Here is a 21,738-nt window from a genome sequence, read left to right as displayed (position 1 = left end):
AGCTTCTAGCAATAAAATATTTAAGAAACAAACTAGAAGTATTTATTTTATTTATTTATTTATTTTATTAAATTTTTATACCGCCCTTCTCCTGCTAGACTCAGGGCGGTGAGCAGCCAAGAATAAAAACATCACATACAAAATTTAAAAATTTAAAAAAGAATTAAACAAATTTTGGCCCAATAAATTTAAAACACCCCAACTAAAATCAATTTACAGTTAAAAATATCCAAAAATATCTAAGGGGGGATTACGCCAGCCCAGCTTGATGAAATAAAAAAGTTTTAAGGGCATGGCGAAAAGCACGGAGATCTGGGATCCTACGTATCTCCGGGGACAGGTCGTTCCAGAGGGCAGGTGCTGCCACAGAGAAGGCCCTCCCCCTGGGAGTTGCCAGCCGACATTGTCTGGCTGACGGCACCCTGAGAAGTCCCTCTCTGTGGGAGCGTACTGGCCGGTGGGAGGCTATCGGTGGCAGAAGGCGGTCCCGTAAGTAAATCTGCATACCTTAATTATTTTGTCTAGAGATTGTAACCGTAGTGTGAAAAAATAGAGAATGATCTGATGGCATCTGTTTTTTTCTTAAGGAGCAAGTTCTGACTGAAGTGCTGATTGGCTGAGGATTGATTGGGCTGTTGCCGTTGTCCTAGCAAAGTTCTTATTTCCTATACACGCCTTGTGTAATCTGTATTGCTTAGAATATGTGTTCTAAGCAATAGAACACATATTCTACCTACACTAATACAAAAAATTCAGGGGTTGTTCAATCAATCTTATCTCTTTCATATTTTTTTTTTTTAAAAAGCCTATAGCCTCTTCAAGAAACTCAGAAGCGAGGCTCTTAATGTGCTTTCAAAACCAGGCCAGGTTTGGGCTGCCGTCTTTAAGGCTCTAGAAATAATAGAGTCTGTGCCAGAAATGATGCTTCCTAGATTCTCTGAGGATTTTAGTTATAAAGATGCCACAGAAAATACAGCCTTCAAATCATTGTGTATTGCTCTTCACTTAAATCTCTTGTTAAATCAAATTTTCTGAAAGGGTCTTCATTTGAACTTAAAATATTGAATCCTTAGCTTGGTTTGCCATTATTAAGTTACAATCCATGGAGCTCATTGACCTTCAGTGAAATTCTTGAAACTGTTGTTTACATACACATTTTTCACTGCCTTTTTGTAAAGTATTTCTTGGAGAGATCTCTCTCTCCCTCCCTCCCTCCCTCCCTCCCTCCCTCCCTCTCTCTCTCTCTCTCTCACACACACACACACACGGGGATGGGGGGTGGGGGGAGAAGTCAGGAATTGCTTATTGCAAATACTGTAAGGATTTTTTTTTCCTTTTTAAAAGTTTAGACTGAATAAGCAAACTGCTATTTTGGATGAGCGATTAACAAGAGAAACCTTACCAAAGCAAGTAGAGCTACTTTTGGAGACAATACTGTATTGAATTAATAATTAACAAAATCCTGACCTTGCTCAATCCCGGTCATTTCTGTGTACATACGTTTTGTCCTACAGCAAGCATCCTGTAAAATAATCATTTAATTGAAGCATGAAATAATGGCTAATAAAATCAGCCTTTGATGCAGATTCTTCTAAAAGACAAGAATAGCAACTATGGTATTTCTCGTGCATACCTATGCAAATTATTTTGGAAATGAAGCATAAGCTTATATTGAACGCCCTTCTTTCTCTTTATCCTTTCTTCAGGAGTGTGCAGGTGAACCTCTGTTCATGTTGTATTGTGCCATCAAACAGCAGATGGAGAAGGGGCCTATAGATGCCATCACTGGAGAAGCCCGCTATTCCCTGAGTGAAGACAAGCTCATCCGGCAACAAATTGACTACAAAATGTTGGTTAGTAACAGTGGGAATTTAACTAGGATGGAGTCTTAGTCCTCTGAGTTAGCCTTCTGATAATACTCTGCTGGGGGGGGGGAATCACTATTTAACAAGGTAGTTGTTCCTTCATCAAGACCAATAATAAGAGAATGAGAGGTGTGAATATTCTCTAATTTTTATTGGTATTCTCTAAACATTTGATAGAATGGTCCTGTGCTTCTTAAACTTTTTTCTCTTTCCACTTTTAAAAATTATGGAGGACCCCAAAAGAGCTTTTCTTTTCAATGGATTATATTTATTGATACATACCGTATTTAAAATTAAAACTGGCATGTTTGCTGCTGCTAACTTTGTGGGGTTTGATGGTATTTTAATGTTACATTTTTTTCTTTAGATATTGAATTATAACATCCATACCATTACAGTTCTATAGGTGTGTGTGTGTGTGTGTGTGTGTGTGTGTGTGTGTGTGTGTGATGGTGGCTCAGCAGTTAAGACATGAGGCTTGTCGGCTGGAAAGCCAGCAGCCCAGGTTCGAGACCCAAGTGCCACACAACAGGGTGAGTTCCTGTCCTCACTCCAGCTCTTGCAAATGCGAACATGAAAATGCGAGCAGATAAATAGGTACCACTATGGTGGGAAAGGTAACAGCACTCTGTAATATCATGCTGGCCACATGAATGCAGAAACGTCTTCAGACAGCTCTGGCTCAATGGCCTTAAAATGGAGATGAGCACCACCCCCATAATCTGCAATGACTAGCGAAGTAAAATTCACATGAATATTTTTTATCTAGCTATCTAGATATCTACCTACCTACCTACCTAAATATGGATATGGATGAATGGATCTATGCATCCATCCATATCCATATTTATATTGATATATACTTTATTTAAACTAAATTTGTATTTGCATGATCTCTGTAGACGCCATACGCTAAATAAATAATTTTCCAGCAAAGACTGGCAAATACTTTTGATTTCTCAGATCCCTCAGAGATGCTTGCAGAACTTTAAGAAACATTGGGTTAATTCCCAGTACTAAAGTTTTAGTCTGAATCCTTGGAAGAAAAAAAAGATAGGCATTAAAATACAGACACACCACATTCTTTAAAGCCCTAGTGGGCTATAAATAAAAGTTGTTTTCTAATATTAATATTAATTCTCTTCCTAAAACAAAGGGGGAAAAAACCCTCTTCCTTTGTGCCACATATAAGAACCATAGTAATTATTTTTTTATCCAGGAATATGAACCATGACAAATAGAGATGCTAGGTTTAGATAGCATATGCATCATTCATAACAAGCTATAGAAGTATAGACATCTGCCTTTTACTAAGTCAGGTCATGTACATTCTAGTATAGTTGATTCATTACTTTAGGTTTTTAGACTGGAGATTCTCCTATTCAGAGATGCTTAAAGTTGGACTTTGAACCTTCTGTTGCAACCAAGTGATCTATGTCGGCTATGATTTTCCCTACTATTTTCAAATGAGAACATTCTCCAACAAGCTTCTCCCTCAGATTTCCTTCCTAATTAGAGTGGAGTGATGCGTTTCAAGACAGGTTAATGACAGCCCTTCCTGTCATCCATTTCATCTGAGGAAAGCTATAGTGTTATGCAGAGCATTCCAGGACACAAATGTATTTATATTTATTTTATTTTTGAAATTTCCATGATGCCCTACAAAACCAAGTTTTCATATTACCAAAAAAAATATGTTTAAAACTAAAGCAATCATTAAAAAAGAAAGAAGGTAGTTAAGTTTTTTTTTAAAAATTATAAACTTTATTAAAACACATATAAAACAAATATAAAAACATTTACACAACAAACAACATGTAAATAAATTAAACTTTTGAAGCATTTGTTTCCTATTAGTTTTCCAATTAGTACGGTTATAATTATTCCCCTTAATCTTGCTCTAATAATTTTCTTTTTCCTTTCCCCCCCTTACTTTCATCCCTTAAGAATTCCCCCCTTAGTAATCTATATAATATATATTGAGATTATATCTTTCTTTTTAAGTTTCCCTCTATAAATTTATCCGCCCGTAGGGAATTATTTGTATACATATTTACATTTCTATTCTATCTTTCTTCTAATTGTGTTTCTTCAATAGTGACGTTGTACCATTGGTACCATTTATCCCATATTTTATAGTACTCTGTCTCTTCTTTTTCCTTTGACTCTTTTGTTAGCCTATCCATTTCAGCGCACTGGGTAATTTTGTCCATTACTTCTTCTTTTGTTGAGATCTTTTCCTGTTTCCAGTTTTTGGCATAGGTTATCTGCGCTGCAGTTAGAATATGTATCAACAAGTATTTTATTTCTTTAGGGTATATTTTTGTAAAGATTCCCAACACAAAAGTTTCTGGCTTCTTGTCTATTTGTAGATTAGTAATTTGTTCCAGCCATTTCTTGATATTGGACCAAAATTTCTTTGCCGCCTGGCACGTCCACCATAGATGGTAAAAGGTACCTTGTGAGTTTTTACATTTCCAACATAGTGGGCTATTTTTTGGATGGATTTTAGCCAACCTTGTAGGCGACATATGCCACCTGTAAAACATCTTCAGCTGGTTTTCCTTTTTTTTTTTATTGAAAAGTTTTACAAAAAACAAAAATTTTCTTCCCCCCTATATTCCCCCCACCCTTTCCCTCCCCTCATCCCATCCCCCCAGACTTCCCAGAGCAAAATACAAGGTGTTTCATTTAACAATCATAAGCTAGATTAACCTACTTATCCTCAGACTACTAACCCCCCCCGAAACCTTAACTCCACTATAGATAACATAATACTTCTAATACTTAACATTCATTCATAAGCTATTTGATATTTTCTTGTCTGATACTTATTTTGAATATAGTCAATCCATCTTCTCCATTCCACTACATATCTTTCTTGTGTATAGTCCTTCAAGTACGTTGAGATTTTCGCCATTTCTGCTAGGTTCGTTACTTTCAATATCCACTCTTCAATAGTAGGCAAATAGTTGGTAGCGCATATTGCGTTACCAACAGCCTAGCTGCTGATATTAGATTCAAAATCAATTTAGTCTCTGATACTGTACAGTCCATAATTATACCCAATAGGAACAATTGAGGAGTAAATTTCAACCTTCTTTTCAGAATATTCTGCATCACCCACCAAATTTTTATCCAAAATGCCTTGATTTTCTTACAGGTCCACCATATATGATAATAGGTTGCATCATTACATTCACATCTCCAACATTTAGCTTGCAAATTAGAGTACATACATGATAATTTTTTAGGATCTAAGTGCCATCTATAAAACATTTTATAAAAATTCTCTCTCAAATTTTGTGCTTGTGTAAATTTAACATTTCTGACCCAAATCTTTTCCCACGTTTCCATCATCACTGGTTCCTGAAAGTTTTGTGCCCATTTTATCATACAATCCTTAACCAATTCCGTTTCTGAATCTATTTCCAATAATGCATTATACAATCTTTTAATATGCATCTGGCTTTGATCTGTAATCTGTTTCACCAGATTTTCCTCATTTTGCATAACACCAAATTTTTGATCTTCCCTCCATCTAGCTTGAAGCTGACCATACCAAGTATAAATTATCCCTTCTTCTTTTAATTCATCTAAAGATTTCAGTTGCAACTTACCCCTTTCCAAAAAAAGAAGCTCTTTATAAGTAATCACCTCTGTTTTTTGCTCTATACTTATATTTTCCATTGCATGTCTGGGATTTGCCCATATGGGTATCTTATAGTTTAGCTTATATTGGTACTTTTTCCAAACCCTGGTTGGTTTTCCTTGTATGCCACCGCTAATGGATAGTTAAGTTTTTTTTATTCTTCCCTTTTATACAGACACTAAACTGTGTGAATCCTGAAAATGAAAATGCTCCTGAAATTCCAGTCAAGGTCCTAAATTGTGATACCATCACACAAGTGAAGGAAAAGCTGTTGGATGCTGTGTACAAAGGAGTACCATATTCCCAAAGACCCAAAGCAGGAGACATGGACTTGGGTGAGCAATGGCTTCTTGTGTGGTTAGGATAAACAGTGGATTCATATTATAATCATGACATAAGGGTTATAAAACTCCAATAGAAAAGATGCATCATTTTTTTTTTATTTCATTAAAGGAACTGCATGTTTTTCCAGGCTCATGTGGCTGCTTCAGAAGCTACTCTTTATCTTTGCCACCTGTATGTATAAATGTAGCCATTTTACTTTCTTTTCCCCACAGTTCTCTTCACACGTGACCTTCTATACTTGTTGATAGATACAGTACCTCCCTGCATGTTCTAAGGCCATATTTTAAAACTATCAAACTTGATGGCAATTTCAAACTAATGACTCAGGAGAATAGGCAGAGGCTGAAAAGAGATAGGATTGATTATTTATTTATTTATTGGCAGCTCAATTGATAGTATTTTGATAAATGGCTCTGCTTTATATGAGGAAGAGTAGAGCAAGAGCTACAAATTGGTATGGTTTTCTAGAAGATAATTTGTTTATTTATTTTTCCATCCACCCAAAAATGACTCTGGATAATTTACACAGTTGAAAATTGAAAAAGCAATTGTTATATAAAAATTGGTCAGAGTGAGCAATGAAAAAAACAACCCCCCCCACACCGTCTGGAGGGCCCCTATGCCAAGCTCTAAAGAACGAGTTATGTTTTTGAGGACTTTCTTGAAGGCAAGTAGGATTGGGTATGGGGATCAAGCAAATTGTGAAAAGGATGCTGTTCCAGAAGGCAGATGCTGTAGCAGAGAAAGATTTACTTCCCAAACTACTGAATTGTCTCCAAGAAGGGCACTGTCTGGAAAAGGTTCACCATTATTCAGAAGAAAATGGAACATTCTGGAATTCTCTGGAAAGATCTCTTCCCATTTGGCACATTCCTAGTATTTTCTTAGCAAACTGTGAATAGAATTAAGTTCTCTAAGAATTAAGGATCAAAATATGCATAATAGTGACAATATCATAAAATATGTTAATGATAATTCACCTATAAGAAATAGATTTTCTTTTTTGTGATTCAGTTATCAGATAGAATACAAACGAGGATGAGGATGGTGATGATGATATCCCTTCATCATCCTTAGCAGAAATAATTGGAATAGAACAATAATAGTTTAAAATGGCTAATATATGGAAACTAGACCCATTGTATAGCAGAATTTGCAGGAAGATTAGCTAAATTTGGTAAACCTGTTTTGGTGCCTTGACTGCAATGATAAATTTTGCTTTAATCCACAAGTGAAAAAACAGATTTGTCATTTAAAACTGGATCCAATAGCAAGAAAGACTCACAGTTTGGGTAGAGATTCTCCTTTTTGAAATTTATCGCCCCTAAGTCTTTCCCTCAGAAATGAGCCCATAATATTCTTTGGGAAGAAACTAAAGACATAAAAATGGGCAAGAGGTGAATACCACACCTGAACAACTTTTTGCTCCAAAAATTAAGCCCTCATATTTGAAACCTACATGAGTCAAAACTAGATAAAAGGAATGTGTAGCTTGAGACAGATGCTATTTGGTATGCAAGGAAGGTCATTTTTCATTCTCAAAGAAAAATGTTATTATGATGTATTGCTGATTCTAGGTTAGCATTTTAAACAAGTTCATAATTGCAAGAAGTAATAAGATGTAATACCTGAGAGATGATGAGAACAGTAATCTCATATGAATAAAGTAGGGAACTAAATATTTTCAGGGCGAAGGGAAACTGACATAATCCCAGTAGTTGAGATGACAATGCTTGCGATCACTGAATATGTAAGACTCACAGGATTTTAAAGCAGAAGGTTGTTGATTAAGCTGGAGATATTCTTGAAAATTCCTCCGATTGGGTTGTGAAGTTGAATAATTTGAAGTTTTGTGGGCAGGGGGTTGTTTTTGAGTTTGTCTTTCACTTCCGTCAACCACAGCTTCCTTGGCAATCACTTCAGAATTGATTTGCCATTTTTTTTCCTCTAAGTGTGGGAAATCCAAGTCACCAAGAAGAAAATAGCCCTATTACATTAGATCCCAAACAGATTTTCCTGGCATTATTGTTGCTAACTTCAGCAAGACCGTAATGGGGTTTAGAGTGGGGTGTGGCTTTTTAAAATGGCTTCTGCCATGCCTCATTCACATGCTCTCCATGCCTTTCATTCTGTGATCTGTCCAAAGTGAGCACGATCCCCAGTGACCCCATGCCCTTCTCTTCCATCGGTGCAGAGTGGCGGCAGGGCAGGATGGCTCGGATAATTCTTCAAGATGAAGATGTCACCACAAAGATCGACAATGACTGGAAAAGACTCAACACTCTAGCTCATTACCAGGTGTGGTTGTCCTTGAGTTTTTGCCAGCAGTGGTGGAAGAGACCTGGCATCTGAATATGCTATCTATCTGAATAAGATACATACATTTATATCATATATGAGAGATGGATACTACAAACAACTGTTGTTATTTATTTTACTATTGAATTAGTATTGGTGGGAGAGAATAGGATGGAAGTCTAGGCTAGATTCTGGTGTGTACATGCGATGAGTATTAAATAATGGAGAACATACATGGCTCAGGATTGTATTGTTAGGTTTTTGGAGCCTCTGAGTTTGCTTTTCTTCTTGCAGACATTTCATTATTAGGCTAGACAACATCAGTACACAGATGATGTTAACTAGCCTGGTAATGTTTGTAAGAAGAAAAGCAAGCGAGAATACTAAATTATACATCTTGTAAACGCATTTGTAGAGAATGAAAAGAAAGCTTCTAAAAGAAGCATTAAAATTATGTGCAAGATTGTTCTCTTTCTCTGTATTCTTCCTGACAAGGCCTGGAAGAATCCATATGCTGTCCTGTGTGCTTTGTCTTTGATCTGTCCACTACAAACAATTGAATAAATATGCTCTAACAAAGCAAGAATGAAAGAAGAACAAATTCTAGACAAAGCTGAAAAGCTTTCTATTTTTGTGCCAGGCAGATTTTGAAGGAGATAAAACTCAGGTCAGATCTGGGAATCCCAAGGAATGGAAAATGGCTTTTTATTAAGAAGAAAAAGAAAGCTTTATTCTGTTTGTGTTTACATTATGAGAGAATGAACTGTCCATCTTCTCAAATTTTCTACGAGGCTCTGAGAATCCACTGAATAGGGAGTTAAACTTGCTATTTCAGCTTCCTTTAGTAGGGAGCTCAGTGTTGGTTGATTGGAGTGAGAGAGATAGAGATTATGGATCTTCAGTCTTAATTTTGGTAATATTCTCTACAGGTAACAGATGGTTCATCTGTGGCACTGGTGCCCAAGCAGAACTCTGCCTACAACATTTCCAATTCCTCTACTTTCACAAAATCACTCAGCAGATATGGTGAGTAAATGAGAAAACATCCTTGCCATTTTACTGTGTAGAATTCAGTAGCAATCTGGGAATTAAGAAAGAAAGTCTTCCTAAGTTAAGAAAAAGCAGACTAAAAAGGATACCATGCTTCAGTCAAGCCTCTTCTAATGACTTTCTTGGTTTTGTATGACCTAGGCCTATTTTATAGTAATTCAGCTAGCTTCGCCCAGTTAAGGCTTTTGCCTCTGGTTGCTTTTCCTAGTTTAGTTATACAAAATCCGTATTTCTTCACTGTGTTTTCTTAAAGCCACTGTGCTTTCATGTGTCCTATTGGTACAGGATTAAGAGAAGCAAGGGATCTATTATAAATATTTAAAATATTACTTTACTGAGGAAAAAAATTATTGCAGAATCCAATCTGGGTCGGTCACCAGGACCAGAAGTCTGCACAGCTTTTGAACGTGTGCTGAAGCCCATCCTCCAGGAAGATTCAGATAGAAAGAAGTTTCCTGAGGATGGGCTCCCACACAAGTCTGAAGCCACACTAAACCTCTGGTCCCAATGACCAACCCGACTGGATCCTATACCATTATCCTGGGACATGCTTATTTGCCTTTATATGTGAAAAAAAATGCCACTTATTTAGAATTGAAGGGTACTTGCCAGTAGGTTTTAAATATAATGAGCTTCCTTCATTATTCATTAGATCCTTTCAATGAAAAAAAAAGTCAATAATCTCTCTTTTTCTAGGGCCAATTAGTTAATGAAGTTTAATTGACAGGGTAGCCCAAAATATATCATATTTCTTGATGGTATGACAGACCATGCTGTAAATTAAGTGAGGTGGAGAGAGGACAGCAGAGGCCAAGAGTCAGTGGAGGAGGGAGAGGCAGTTGCCATTATATGTGGTTTCCTCACAGAGAGTATGCTCCGGACAGCTAGCAGCCCTGACAGTCTCCGTTCCCGGACCCCCATGATCACACCTGACCTGGAGAGTGGCACCAAGCTATGGCATCTGGTGAAGAATCATGATCACATGGATCAACGAGAAGGTGATCGTGGCAGCAAGATGGTCTCAGAAATATATTTGACTCGTCTGTTGGCTACTAAGGTAAATCAGAATGGCTCCTAAGTCCACTGTAAGAGTGGAGCAGTGTTATAAATTTGATAATAGCAAGAGCAATAGCAGTATACCACTTCACAGTGCTTTACAGCCCTCCCTAAGCGGTTTACAGAATCAGCATATTGCCCCCAACAATCTGGGTCCCCATTTTACCCACCTCGGACAGATGGAAGGCTGAGTCAACCTTGAGCCTAGTGAGATTCGATCTGCCAAATTGCAGGCTGCCAGCAGTCAGCAGAAGTAGCCTGCAGTACTGCATTCTAACCACTGCGCCACCACAGATCTTAATATTTCATCATGAACTCTATCCTGTTCACCTTTTTTCCTAAATTGTTTTATATACTTACATGAATTATATGCATTGCACCAGATTTTAATTGCCATCTGAGTAGTCATCTATTAGGGTATGGGGTGTAGTGAATCCTGCATGTGCGGAGAATTGAACTTGATGTCCTCTTAGTCCCTTCCAATTCTATGATTCCAAGTTCCCACTGTTGGCTTAGAGACAGTCTCTCCCTCCAAACCTGATCCATAATCAGGAGATGAATATTAGTTGATTTAGTCTAGGGCTTCCTGCCTAAGCAGGGGTTAGACTAGAAGACTTCCAAGGTCTCTTCGAACTTTGTTATTCTGTCCTATTCTAGTGGATAAGGTACCAAGCTAGGAAGCAGGAAACTGTGAGTTCTGGTCCCACATTATCGGTGAAAGTGAGCTCGCTGATCGTGGGCCAGTCTCTCTCTCAGTAGTGATTGGTGATTTTACTGCCTCTGATGAGTAGTCTGATTCCTTTGATCTCATCACCTCCCATTTCTAGCCTTTTTTTATCTGCCCTCCCACTAAACCTGCAAAGATGAGTATTGCACCCTAGCTATTATCAAAAGGAAGATGGGATTCGAGCCTCTAGGTGCTATAATCATTGATTTATCCAGCTTCATTGTTCATGCACTTGATGGACACCCTCATTTTACCAGTATTCCATATCAGCAAAAACCCAAGCGAAGGAGTATTAAAAATCCAGTGGCTTATGACAGAAACACAGAACTACTCACAATATAATTGCTGCACTAATTCCTGAAGTAAATCAAACGGCCAGTAGATGATTTGTATTGGAACAAATCAAAATAATACTCTGTTTTCAGATACTGAAAAATCCGAGAACTGCAGAGCTAAATTCAGCTCAGCTGAATCTATCCTAACCAAATCATAAATCATGATAATCTGCAAGAGGAATGCTGGTTGCTGTATTGCTATTGTTTAACGTGTACAGTTTTAGAATATATATATAACCTGAAAATTCCAGGGTACTGTTCACCTCTTCTATGAGCAGCAAAAAAATCTAAGCAGTAGAAAGCTTTTCTTTCTTTCTTTCTTTCTTTCTTTCTTTCTTTCTTTCTTTCTTTCTTTCTTTCTTTCTTTCTTTCTTTCTTTCTTTCCCTTCCTTCCTCTCTCTCTTTTTCTCTCTCTCCCTTTCTTTCCTCCTTTACATCACTCAAGGCATCTAGAAATTTTGTCACACTTGGTTAGTTTCGTTTCTGATATACAGGTTACACATAATTTGAACATTCCATCAGAAAGCACAGATGAGAGAGAAAGTGGAGCACCTCACTCTCTCAAATATTTTCAGAATTCCATCATGGATTTTTTCCCCCTCGCTTTCATAGGGAGATACCTGGATTATCTCAACCTGAAGGAGAGGAATATATCTACATTTTAGATATTTGCTGGCTGTTGAAAGGCACAGTTTTTGAAAACACTTTCAAAATTCAAGATTTCTTAGCAAAATGGCCTTTACAGTTTTGCAGGGGCTCTAAAAGAAGTCTGCAGTGACAGTTTCTCTCTCCTATACAATTTTTCTGCAGTTTTTTAACCATTATTCTAACTAAATGTGTTATATGTTTTTCAAACTCCAGTATCTGGATCCTACATGAGATGATAACTGAGAGGATTATGGGCTTAACTTTCATCATAAAAAATCACTGTCTTGAAACTATTATGAAAAGAAAAAAAAAAAGCAGTGATCCTATACTTAATTGAATACTTTATTTATTTATTTATTTATTTATTTATTTATTTATTTATTTATTTATTTATTTATTTATTTATTTAATCAAATTTCTATACCGCCCTACTCCCGAAGGACTCAGGGCAGTGAACAGCCAAGATAAAATACAGATAATACAAATATTAAAAATCCCTTAAAATTATTAAATATTTTGGCCGAAACACAGATTAAAACACCCAATTTATAAAGTCACAAATTAAAAAATTTAAAAAATTTAAAAGAGGGGAGTTAGGCCAGGCCAGCTTGCTGAAATAGAAAAGTTTTGAGAGCACGGCGAAACGTGCGCAGGTCCGGGATCTTCCGTATCTCTGGGGGGAGCTCGTTCCAGATGGTAGGTGCCCCCACAGAGAAGGCTCTCCCCCTGGGGGCCGCCAGTCAACACTGTTTGGCCGACGGCACCCTCAGGAGCCCCTCTCTATGGGAGCGTACTGGTCGGTGAGAGGCTGTTGGTAGCAGAAGGCGGTCTCGTAAATACCCCGGTCCGATGCCATGGAGCACTCTAAAGGTGGTAACCAAAACCTTGAAGCGCACCCGGAAGACCACGGGGAGCCAGTGCAGCTCGCGCAGGAGGGAGGTCACATGGGAGCGCCACGTCGCTCCCATAACCACCCGCGCGGCTGCATTCTGGACCAGCTGGAGCCTCCGGGTGCTCCTCAAGGGGAGCCCCATGTAGAGAGCATTGCAGTAGTCCAAGCGGGAAGTAACAAGGGCATGAGTGACCGTGTTTAACGAGTCCCGATCCAGAAAGGGGCGCAACTGGCGAATCAGGCGGACCTGATAAAAAGTCCCCCTGGCCACGGCCGTCATGTGCTCTTCTAAAGACAGCCGTGAGTCCAGGAGAACACCCAAGTTGCGAACCCTCTCCATGGGGGCCAATGACTCGCCCCCAATAGTCAGTGATGGCACCAACTGACTATATCGGGATGTCGGAAACCACAGCCACTCGGTCTTGGATGGGTTGAGCCTGAGTCTGTTTCTCCCCATCCAGATCCGCACGGCCTCCAGGCACCGGGACATCACTTCAAGGGCATCATTGGGGTGGTCCGGGGTGGAGATGTACAGCTGAGTATCATCAGCGTACTGATGATACTTCAACCTGAAACCACGGATGATCTCACCCAGTGGCTTCACATAAATGTTGAATAGAAGGGGCGAGAGGACCGACCCTTGTGGCACCCCACATACAAGGGGCCTCAGGGTCGACCTCTGCCCCCCTGTCAACACAGACTGCGACCGGTCAGAGAGAAAGGAGGAGAACCACCGTAAGACGGTGCCCCCCACCCCAACTCCTCTAGCCGGTGCAGCATGATACCATGGTCGATGGTATCAAAAGCCGCTGAGAAGTCTAATAGGACCAGGACAGAGGAGCAACCCCTGTCCCGAGCCCTCCGGAGATCATCAACCAACGCGACCAATGCCGTTTCCGTGCTGTACCCAGGCCTGAAGCCCGACTGGAACGGATCCAGATACGACGATTCATCCAGGTACTGGGTGAATACTGAACCAGATCTCTGAAATAATTTAGATTGCTCTATGTAAAATCATATATCACTATCACATATAAATCGTTAAATTGAAAATTTGTAGAGAATGGATAAAGGCACAGGAGCCAGTTTAAATGAATGGATATGACATGGGTGTCCACAGGGTAAAAACAGCAGGATAGCCAAAACAGTGCCATTGAAGCTCCCCCTATTTTTAATGCCTTCCTTCCTTCCTTCCTTCCTTCCTTCCTTCCTTCCTCTCTTTATAGTTCTTTTATAGCTTCCCCAAGTTTAGTTCTAAATTCCTTTACAATAGCCCATGAAAAGCCGGTTTTATTTCATCCATTGGTGACACTTCAGTTTCTTATTTTAAAGCATGTTTTAATACTAGTGAAATATTTTAGCCCTTCTGAGAAGAAAAAAAGAATGCCTTCATTCTATTGTTGCTTTTCTGTTTATGTACATGAATGATATATTATGTAATGCTGAACAAATATCCTCTTTTTTTTTTTTTTTGTTCCAGGGAACTTTGCAGAAGTTTGTGGATGACCTTTTTGAGACTATCTTCAGCACAGCCCACCGAGGGAGTGCCTTGCCTCTGGCCATCAAGTACATGTTTGACTTCCTGGATGAACAAGCTGATAAGCACCAGATCAATGACTATGATGTCAGGCACACTTGGAAGAGTAACTGGTAAGAAGATGCTGTAGCTCGGCAGTAAAGCACATGACTTGCACTGCAGAAAGTCCCAAGATCTCTTCCCAACTTCTGAAGGTCAAGCTGAGGCAGAGTGGATACCTGATGGGTCATTGTGTAGATAAATATTCAGCTAGGTAGATCAAGGGTTTGTTTCTGCAAGCCGGTTTCTTATCTAAGCTGCAGCTGGTATGTGAAAAGTTGGGGGTAGCTAACAGGAAGATGTTTCTTTCAAAGAGTGCAAACAGCCTACTGTAGTTTCTGCTTTTTCAGAAAATAGATCAGAAGGTTTAAGAAAATTACCTCAGTTGCATAAGAAAGTGCAGCCTCAAAGCATTTGTGTTATTGTATTCCCTGGTATAGAGGAAGCTTCACATATACACTCACTTAAAAAGGCATTTATATTAGGCTACAATATAGCGTATATCTAATTCACTTGTTGAGATGGGAGGCTATAGAAATCAAATAAATAAAAAAAAATACAGTTCTGTCAGAATAAAAATTCTGTAAGTTTATATTATGGGACATCATCTTGCTTCACCAAATACTTCAAAGTCCCGCTCAAAACCAGCGTTTTCCAAATGATTCAATAATGGGATGATTCCCATTTTCCAAATGATTCAATAATGGGAACATAATCATTAAGAGATCAGTAAAATAATAGGGTTGCACAGTACTGATTCAAGGCAAAAAGGTGTTCAGAGTGCTGGAGAAAATCTAACCTTTGGGGATATGGCATGGCTGCCTCGGAGGGACAGACACACCGTACCAGAAAACAGGGCAGCTCCTGAAATGAGCTGCAAACAGGTGCTGCATTCAGACCTTTGCACGCTTCAAAGCACCTCTTAATCTTTGAATCAGAAGCGATTCAGAGTCTTAATAAACAATAAAAGCGGCAGCTACAGGAGAGCAGTTAAAAATCTTGTAGGCAGCATTTTTGTTTATATAGCCAGTTATCAATTTGCTGGTGAACTGTATTCCACATTTACCTTCGAATGTGATAGGGAAGTTATTCTCCGCATGCTGATTTGCATAGCCTTAAACTCCGTCTCAGTATTTATTTCATGCTATTGGGGATTAACGTGCTCAGTGAATAGTAAGAAGCGGCAGACACTTTTCTCTTCTTCTGCTGCCTTCCTGATTTGATCACTGTTACTGGGGATAGGAATATACACTCTGATCTCTGGTATTTGTTAAATAGCAACCAAATTGCTTTTGTAGTTCAGTAACTGTCAGTAATTAGCAAGGCAGGAAAAGACACATTTTTAAATGGAGTTATGAGAGCATGGAAACATTTGGAACTGATTTATCACTCGGCTTTCTATATTAAAGGAAATAGCTGCTCTGGGAGGAAAAACGGGGTAGGGAAAGAATCCCAATGATGCAACTCCACAGAGCCCAGGGAGGCAGGCAGGCTCCAGCATACTAATGCCCTTGCTTGTTTTGTACTGCTAATTCAGTGGATAGAGTAAATTTCAAGAGATGGTTCCCTAAAATTAAAAGATGTAGGTATGACCAACACCTGGATTATATGATTTGTGGGAGTTTAACAGTTGAGACAAATAACAGTTACGAAAAGCAGGACCTAGTTTTCATTGAGATAATTCAGATCTTATGTTAAGGTAGGTGAGATCAGATGATGGAATTATTTTGCACAAAAAATCCCCACCCTAGAAGTTATGGGAAAAGTCTCCATGGATTTCTCTGATGTACATAATTTTTTCCAGTGAGAGGTGAAAAATTAGATAGTATTCCTGAGGCTCTTTGTGTTGTGCATTGCAGCTTGGTCATCCCAACTTTCTTCAGGTAAATTAGTTTGAGTTTGTGGGGTTTTTTTTTCAACCTAGCTAATATAACAGGGAAACATATTATGACAGCCCTTCTGCCTCAATAACATTGTTTTGTGAAAATAAACATGGGTAATTTGAAGAAACAGCATAGCCAATTGCATTGCGCTGGTTGCCTCAGTTAAGAGATAAATTAATGCTGAGCTGAGGAGAATCAAGAAGGTATTTACTTTTCCTTTAATTATAGTTCTCATTTCTTAATAGAATTTAGTCTCCAGAGACTAATAAAGAATATAGGGATTTAATAAAGGGCAGAAAACTTGGTGAACCCTGACATTTAACAGTAATTCCAAAGGTTTTAAGAAGAGCAGAGGGAAATGATAGAAATGTTGACAGGTACTGATAAAATCCCAAGGTCAACATATGAATGACTTTAACAAATGCTCTGTTCTGTGTCAAAAATAATAGAATTTACCAGGCACAATTTTGGATATTTAAAACAAGTGTCATGATAGATATATTTCTCATATTCACTGCTACTTTTCAAATGCCAAATGACTTTAAAATCATTTATATATTTATATCCACATATAAAACATCTATAAATATGTTCATATACAGCTGCACTATTATATACACCCACCCTTCAGTGAGATAGCTGTGCACCTGGCAAACCATGCATCAGAGTTATTATCACCTGTTTAGATTTTGTGGAAAACCTCTGCCCCCTTACTTTGATAGACTTTAACCAAGCAACCTTACTTGAAGCTACCAAGAATAATTTTTTCTTTTCTTCTCTTTTTCAGTCTACCTCTGCGTTTTTGGGTGAATGTCATTAAGAACCCGCAATTTGTGTTTGACATTCATAAGAACAGTATTACTGATGCCTGCCTATCAGTGGTGGCTCAGACATTCATGGACTCCTGCTCAACTTCTGAGCACAAGCTAGGGAAAGACTCTCCCTCCAATAAACTACTGTATGCCAAGGACATCCCTAACTATAAGAGCTGGGTAGAAAGGTGAGTAACTGCAGCTGTAGACAAAGTAGGTTTGCAAAAGGAACAAAGGTGTGGCAGTTCTAGAAAGTTTGGGATGGTTCCATGCTATAAAAGAGCCACCCTTGGTTAGAGGAGAGAAATTGATTCTTAGAAACAATTGCAAGTAATTGTTTTTCTAAGAATTGCCAATTCCTTTCAGACCTTTCTAATGAATAAGTAATAGAGCATATAGATTTCATGAAGGCAGCTATTTGTATTAGGCTGGATCCAGCATAAACATCTAATTTTTTTTGTGTGTGTGGGGGGGGAAGAACCTCAGTGAAGTGTTTCTTCTATCAGCTGAGCTTTTCAGTGGTTGAACAAGACAGGGAATGATGTTTCGGTTGCAGCCATTATCAGATCCAAGTGTCCTAAAAATTGCATTTAAGGATTGGTGGAGGTGGGTTGGGGAATTTGGGAGGCACTCCAGGAAAGTAAAAATAACTTCCTCCCCTTTCTCCTTCCACCTTCGCTGTGTTTGGGGATATTTCTACTGGTAAAGCAATCCATTTGCAGGAGAATTAGCAAAGCAAAAGCTCTTGCCAATGGAATTGAAAGCCTGGATTAGATCCAGCCTGAAAATAATACAATCACATTGTGTTGAGTAATACAGATAAGAGTTTTTAGTTTTCAGGGGTTTTACCGGGGAGATTCTGATCAACTTCAAGTATGTTTGGTTTGTTAATTATTGTGTACTATTGGGGTAGAGACTTGCACATTGAAAAGACTCAGTGTAGCTGGTGCTGTTTTGTGAAAATTGTATTTGCTAGTGACATCATTACTCTGCTGATGTCTTAAGTAAAACCAGAAGTTTTTTTTACTGCTGCTAATAAAGATGAAAAAATAGATAATGAAACACAGGATGAATAAGACTCTCTATTTATAAGTAGAGCTATTTTATTAAACAAATTGATTGTGTCTATTTGTGTACACACGCACACACACATTCACACAGAGAGAGAGATTAGTTAGCATTGGTACATTATACAAAACATACTTCCAAATATTTAGACTTGGAGATTACATTTGTGCCTGAGCTTTAATTCAAACTGTTTTAACAATTTGTTATTCTGATGGTTAGAGAAGGACATTGCATTAGTTTTATGAGTATTATTTTTATGAGATACATGGACTACACAAGCCCAGTGCCAGCCCTACAAGATGGACAGACCAGAAAACTGACTCATGGATGGCTAGAATTATATTTCGTTGTGATAAGCTTTAGTAACAGAATCTTAACTAAGTTTTCCCTCCCTCCCTCCCTCCCTCCCTCCCTTCCTTCCTTCCTTCCTTCCTTCCTTCCTTCCTTCCTTCCTTCCTTCCTTCCTTCCTTCTTTCCTTCCTAGACCCTAGGGAACCAGAGATGGGATAGTCTGAGTCTCTTTGTAATATCCATCCATTCTCTCTGAATTTAACCCATGTTTATTATGTATTGTACCTGATGTTTTCTTAATGGCCTATAGATTTGTTCTTTAAAGTCATCTCCCTGATCCTCCTATACTCAGAAACTTAACTAATATTGTGAGAGGGAGGGGGGCATCTTCCTTTTTCATGCCAGCATCCCAAGGTAAGGACATCTGGGACAAAACCTGCACTTGTGTCCTTTTCATTATCTTTTAAACTGCTAGCCTTAATGCAAACAATATTTTATGATGCAGGTTTTTTTGCATACAGCAAGTTATAACATTTTAAGATTTTTTTTAAAAAAATTATTTAATGAGATTCTGCACACTTTGAAAATGAGGAAGAAAACTTCAAATCTTGTGCAAGCACTTTTGTACTAGTTATTAAACAGTAGCTCTCTTCTTTGAGAGCTTGAAAAAAGTGCAACTGCTTTAAAGAATTGATCCTTTAAAGTTAATACAACTTTAATGGATTAACTTCTTAAAACAGCAACATTACTTTTTTTTTGGCTTGTGCAAAAAAAGTGGGGCTGCTTTAATGATTAGCAGAGATGGATCTGAAGCACGCTCATAGCCTTGATATTCAATACTATTTGCTGCTTGCTTAGCTGGCTATTTTTAATATTAGCCAATATTATACATTATGGTGGTATTTTAGAGATAACATTGCCCTTAGGATGTTTCCCACATGGCTAGACTTTTAAAACATGAATCTTTTATGTTGCATATTTATATTCTGGGAGCTGTATATATAATTATAAATTATTCTACAAATGCTAGATAATGATTACTGACATTATGGAAGAAATGGGCTTCTATCTTGCTCTCCTAAGTGAAGCCAATTTCTTCCAAAGCAGCAGTCATTATTATAATTCAGTAACAAACTTTCTAATAAATACAGGATTATAAAACACTATCTCCAAATATGTCACTTTCTGCTCTCTGCTGAGCTCCATTAAGTCTCCTCATAGGAGTGTCCAACTACTGATCTGTGATTCTGCTTGACCTGACTCACCATGATTTTGGAATAATTCAGGTCTATCTCCAGCAAAGAATGTAGATAAGACATCTTACACCCCAGGTCCAAGCACTCCAAATCCCTATTTAAGGTGACCCTAGCATTTCTGTTTCTGCGGAAAGATTGGATCTTTCACCCAATCTCTTATACTCAAGCTTCTTTTGTTTGGGGAGAGGAGAGGGGGAAGAAGATCTCAATAAAATGTTTACCTCTAATGATCACTCCTTTTTTTTTTTTTTTTTTTTATTGCAAAAGTTTTACAATTACATTTTCACCCCTTTTTTCACCCCCCCACCTCCCTCCCCAAACTTCCCATCCACCCTAACCCTCCCTAACCCTCCCCCCCCAGACTTCCCTATTACATACTCATAACTAATAACACTAATATATAAACCTGAACCCATCCCTCCCCCTATATAATTTTTCCTCTTTGTCTCTTTACATAAAAATATTTCTAATACATTATTTTCAAATAAAAGCTATTTGATACTTTCTGGTTTGGTATTTGTTCTGAACATATTCTATCCACCTTTTCCATTCCCATTCGTAAGTCTCTTGTGAACAATCTTTTAGATACGCTGAAATCTTCGCCATCTCTGCAAAGCTGGCCATCTTCAAAGTCCATTCCTCGATAGTAGGCAAAGCTTCATTCTTCCAATATTTACCTATCAACAATCTAGCTGCTGTTATCATATACAATATTAGTTTTATTTCACCCCGTGTAAAACCCTTAACTATACCCAATAAAAACAATTGTGGAGAAAATTGAATTTTTTTCTTCAAAACATTCTGCATGACCCACCAAATTTTTATCCAAAAAGCCTTAACTTTCCTACAGGTCCACCAAACATGATAATATGTAGCATCTACACAATCACATCTCCAACATTTTGGCTGAACATTAGGGTACATACATGACAACTTTTTAGGATCTAAATGCCATCTATAAAACATTTTATAAAAATTTTCTCTCAGGTTTTGCGACTGTGTAAATTTAACATTCTGAACCCAAATTTTTTCCCAAGTTTCCAGCATCACTGGTTCTTCAAAATTCTGTGCCCACTTAATCATACAATCTTTAACTAATTCCGTTTCTGAATCTCTTTCTAACAAAACATTATACAGCCTTTTAATATGCATTGGACCTTTCTCTCTTATATGTCTAACCAATTCTTCCTCATGCAACATAATACCAGTTTTTTGGTCCTCTTTCCATCTCATTTGTAATTGATTATATTGTAACCAGGTTAAATTAATCCCTTCGTCCAACAGTGTCTGCAATGTCTTCAGCTGCCATCTGCCCGCATCTGTAAAAAGAACCTCTTTGTATAAAAACCCCCCGAGTGACATTATATTTGTATTCCACAAGGTATGACCAAGATCCAGCCATAGCGGTATTTTATAATCCCATTTGAGTCGGTGCTTCTTCCAAACTCTCATCAAAGAATCTCTGAGTATATGACTTTTAAATACTTTATCAACTTTATCATCATAAAATAAATAAGCATGCCATCCAAATTCAAGATCAAAACTTTCTGCATTCAATATTCCAGCCTTTTTATTTCCAAACCAGTCACTTGTTAAAGTTAAAGCTGCTGCATCATAATATAACTGTAGGTTTGGGAGTTTAAGGCCTCCTCTTTCTGGAACATCTTGCATAATTTTCAATTTCACTCTCGGCTTTTTCTCGTTCCAGACAAACTTATTCACACCAGACTGCCAGACTTTCAGTTGTTTATCACTTTTAAGCACCGGAATCATTTGAAACAAAAACAGAAATCTTGGCAAAATATTCATCTTAACTGCTGCTATTCTTCCAAGTAAAGACAGTTGCAGCTTTTTCCAGGTCTCCATGTCTTTCTGAACCTCTCGCCACAACACCTCATAATTATTTTGAAACAATTTCATATTTGATTCTGCAACCTGAATTCCAAGATATTTTACCTTAGGTACAATTTCAAAACCTGCCCTC

At 38.1% G+C, this 21,738-nt stretch overlaps 1 protein-coding gene across 4 annotated transcripts in view; it reads left to right on the top strand.

Moving 5' to 3' along the window:
- The window catches only part of PLXNA1 (plexin A1), a 334,967-nt gene that overhangs the window by 300,249 nt on the left and 12,980 nt on the right, over positions 1–21,738 (top strand). For 3 of the 4 annotated variants that reach the window (XM_070936902.1, XM_070936904.1, XM_070936903.1), the window contains 7 exons: positions 1,707–1,853; positions 5,693–5,852; positions 8,057–8,160; positions 9,090–9,186; positions 10,077–10,267; positions 14,349–14,518; positions 17,115–17,327. In XM_070936902.1, coding sequence (XP_070793003.1) covers positions 1,707–1,853; positions 5,693–5,852; positions 8,057–8,160; positions 9,090–9,186; positions 10,077–10,267; positions 14,349–14,518; positions 17,115–17,327 — 1,082 coding nt within the window. Of the gene's footprint in view, positions 1–1,706; positions 1,854–5,692; positions 5,853–8,008; positions 8,161–9,089; positions 9,187–10,076; positions 10,268–14,348; positions 14,519–17,114; positions 17,328–21,738 lie in introns of all 4 variants that reach the window. The other variant, XM_070936901.1, reaches the window with a different exon arrangement.

The sequence above is a fragment of the Pituophis catenifer genome, unplaced genomic scaffold (assembly GCF_029215685.1).
Source record: "Pituophis catenifer annectens isolate HBS135680 unplaced genomic scaffold, rPitCat1.0.hap2 SCAF_2, whole genome shotgun sequence".
NCBI classification, from domain to species: Eukaryota; Metazoa; Chordata; class Lepidosauria; order Squamata; family Colubridae; genus Pituophis; species Pituophis catenifer.
The sequence above is the reverse complement of the archived record's forward strand: the minus strand, read 5'-3'. Positions and strand labels throughout refer to the sequence as shown.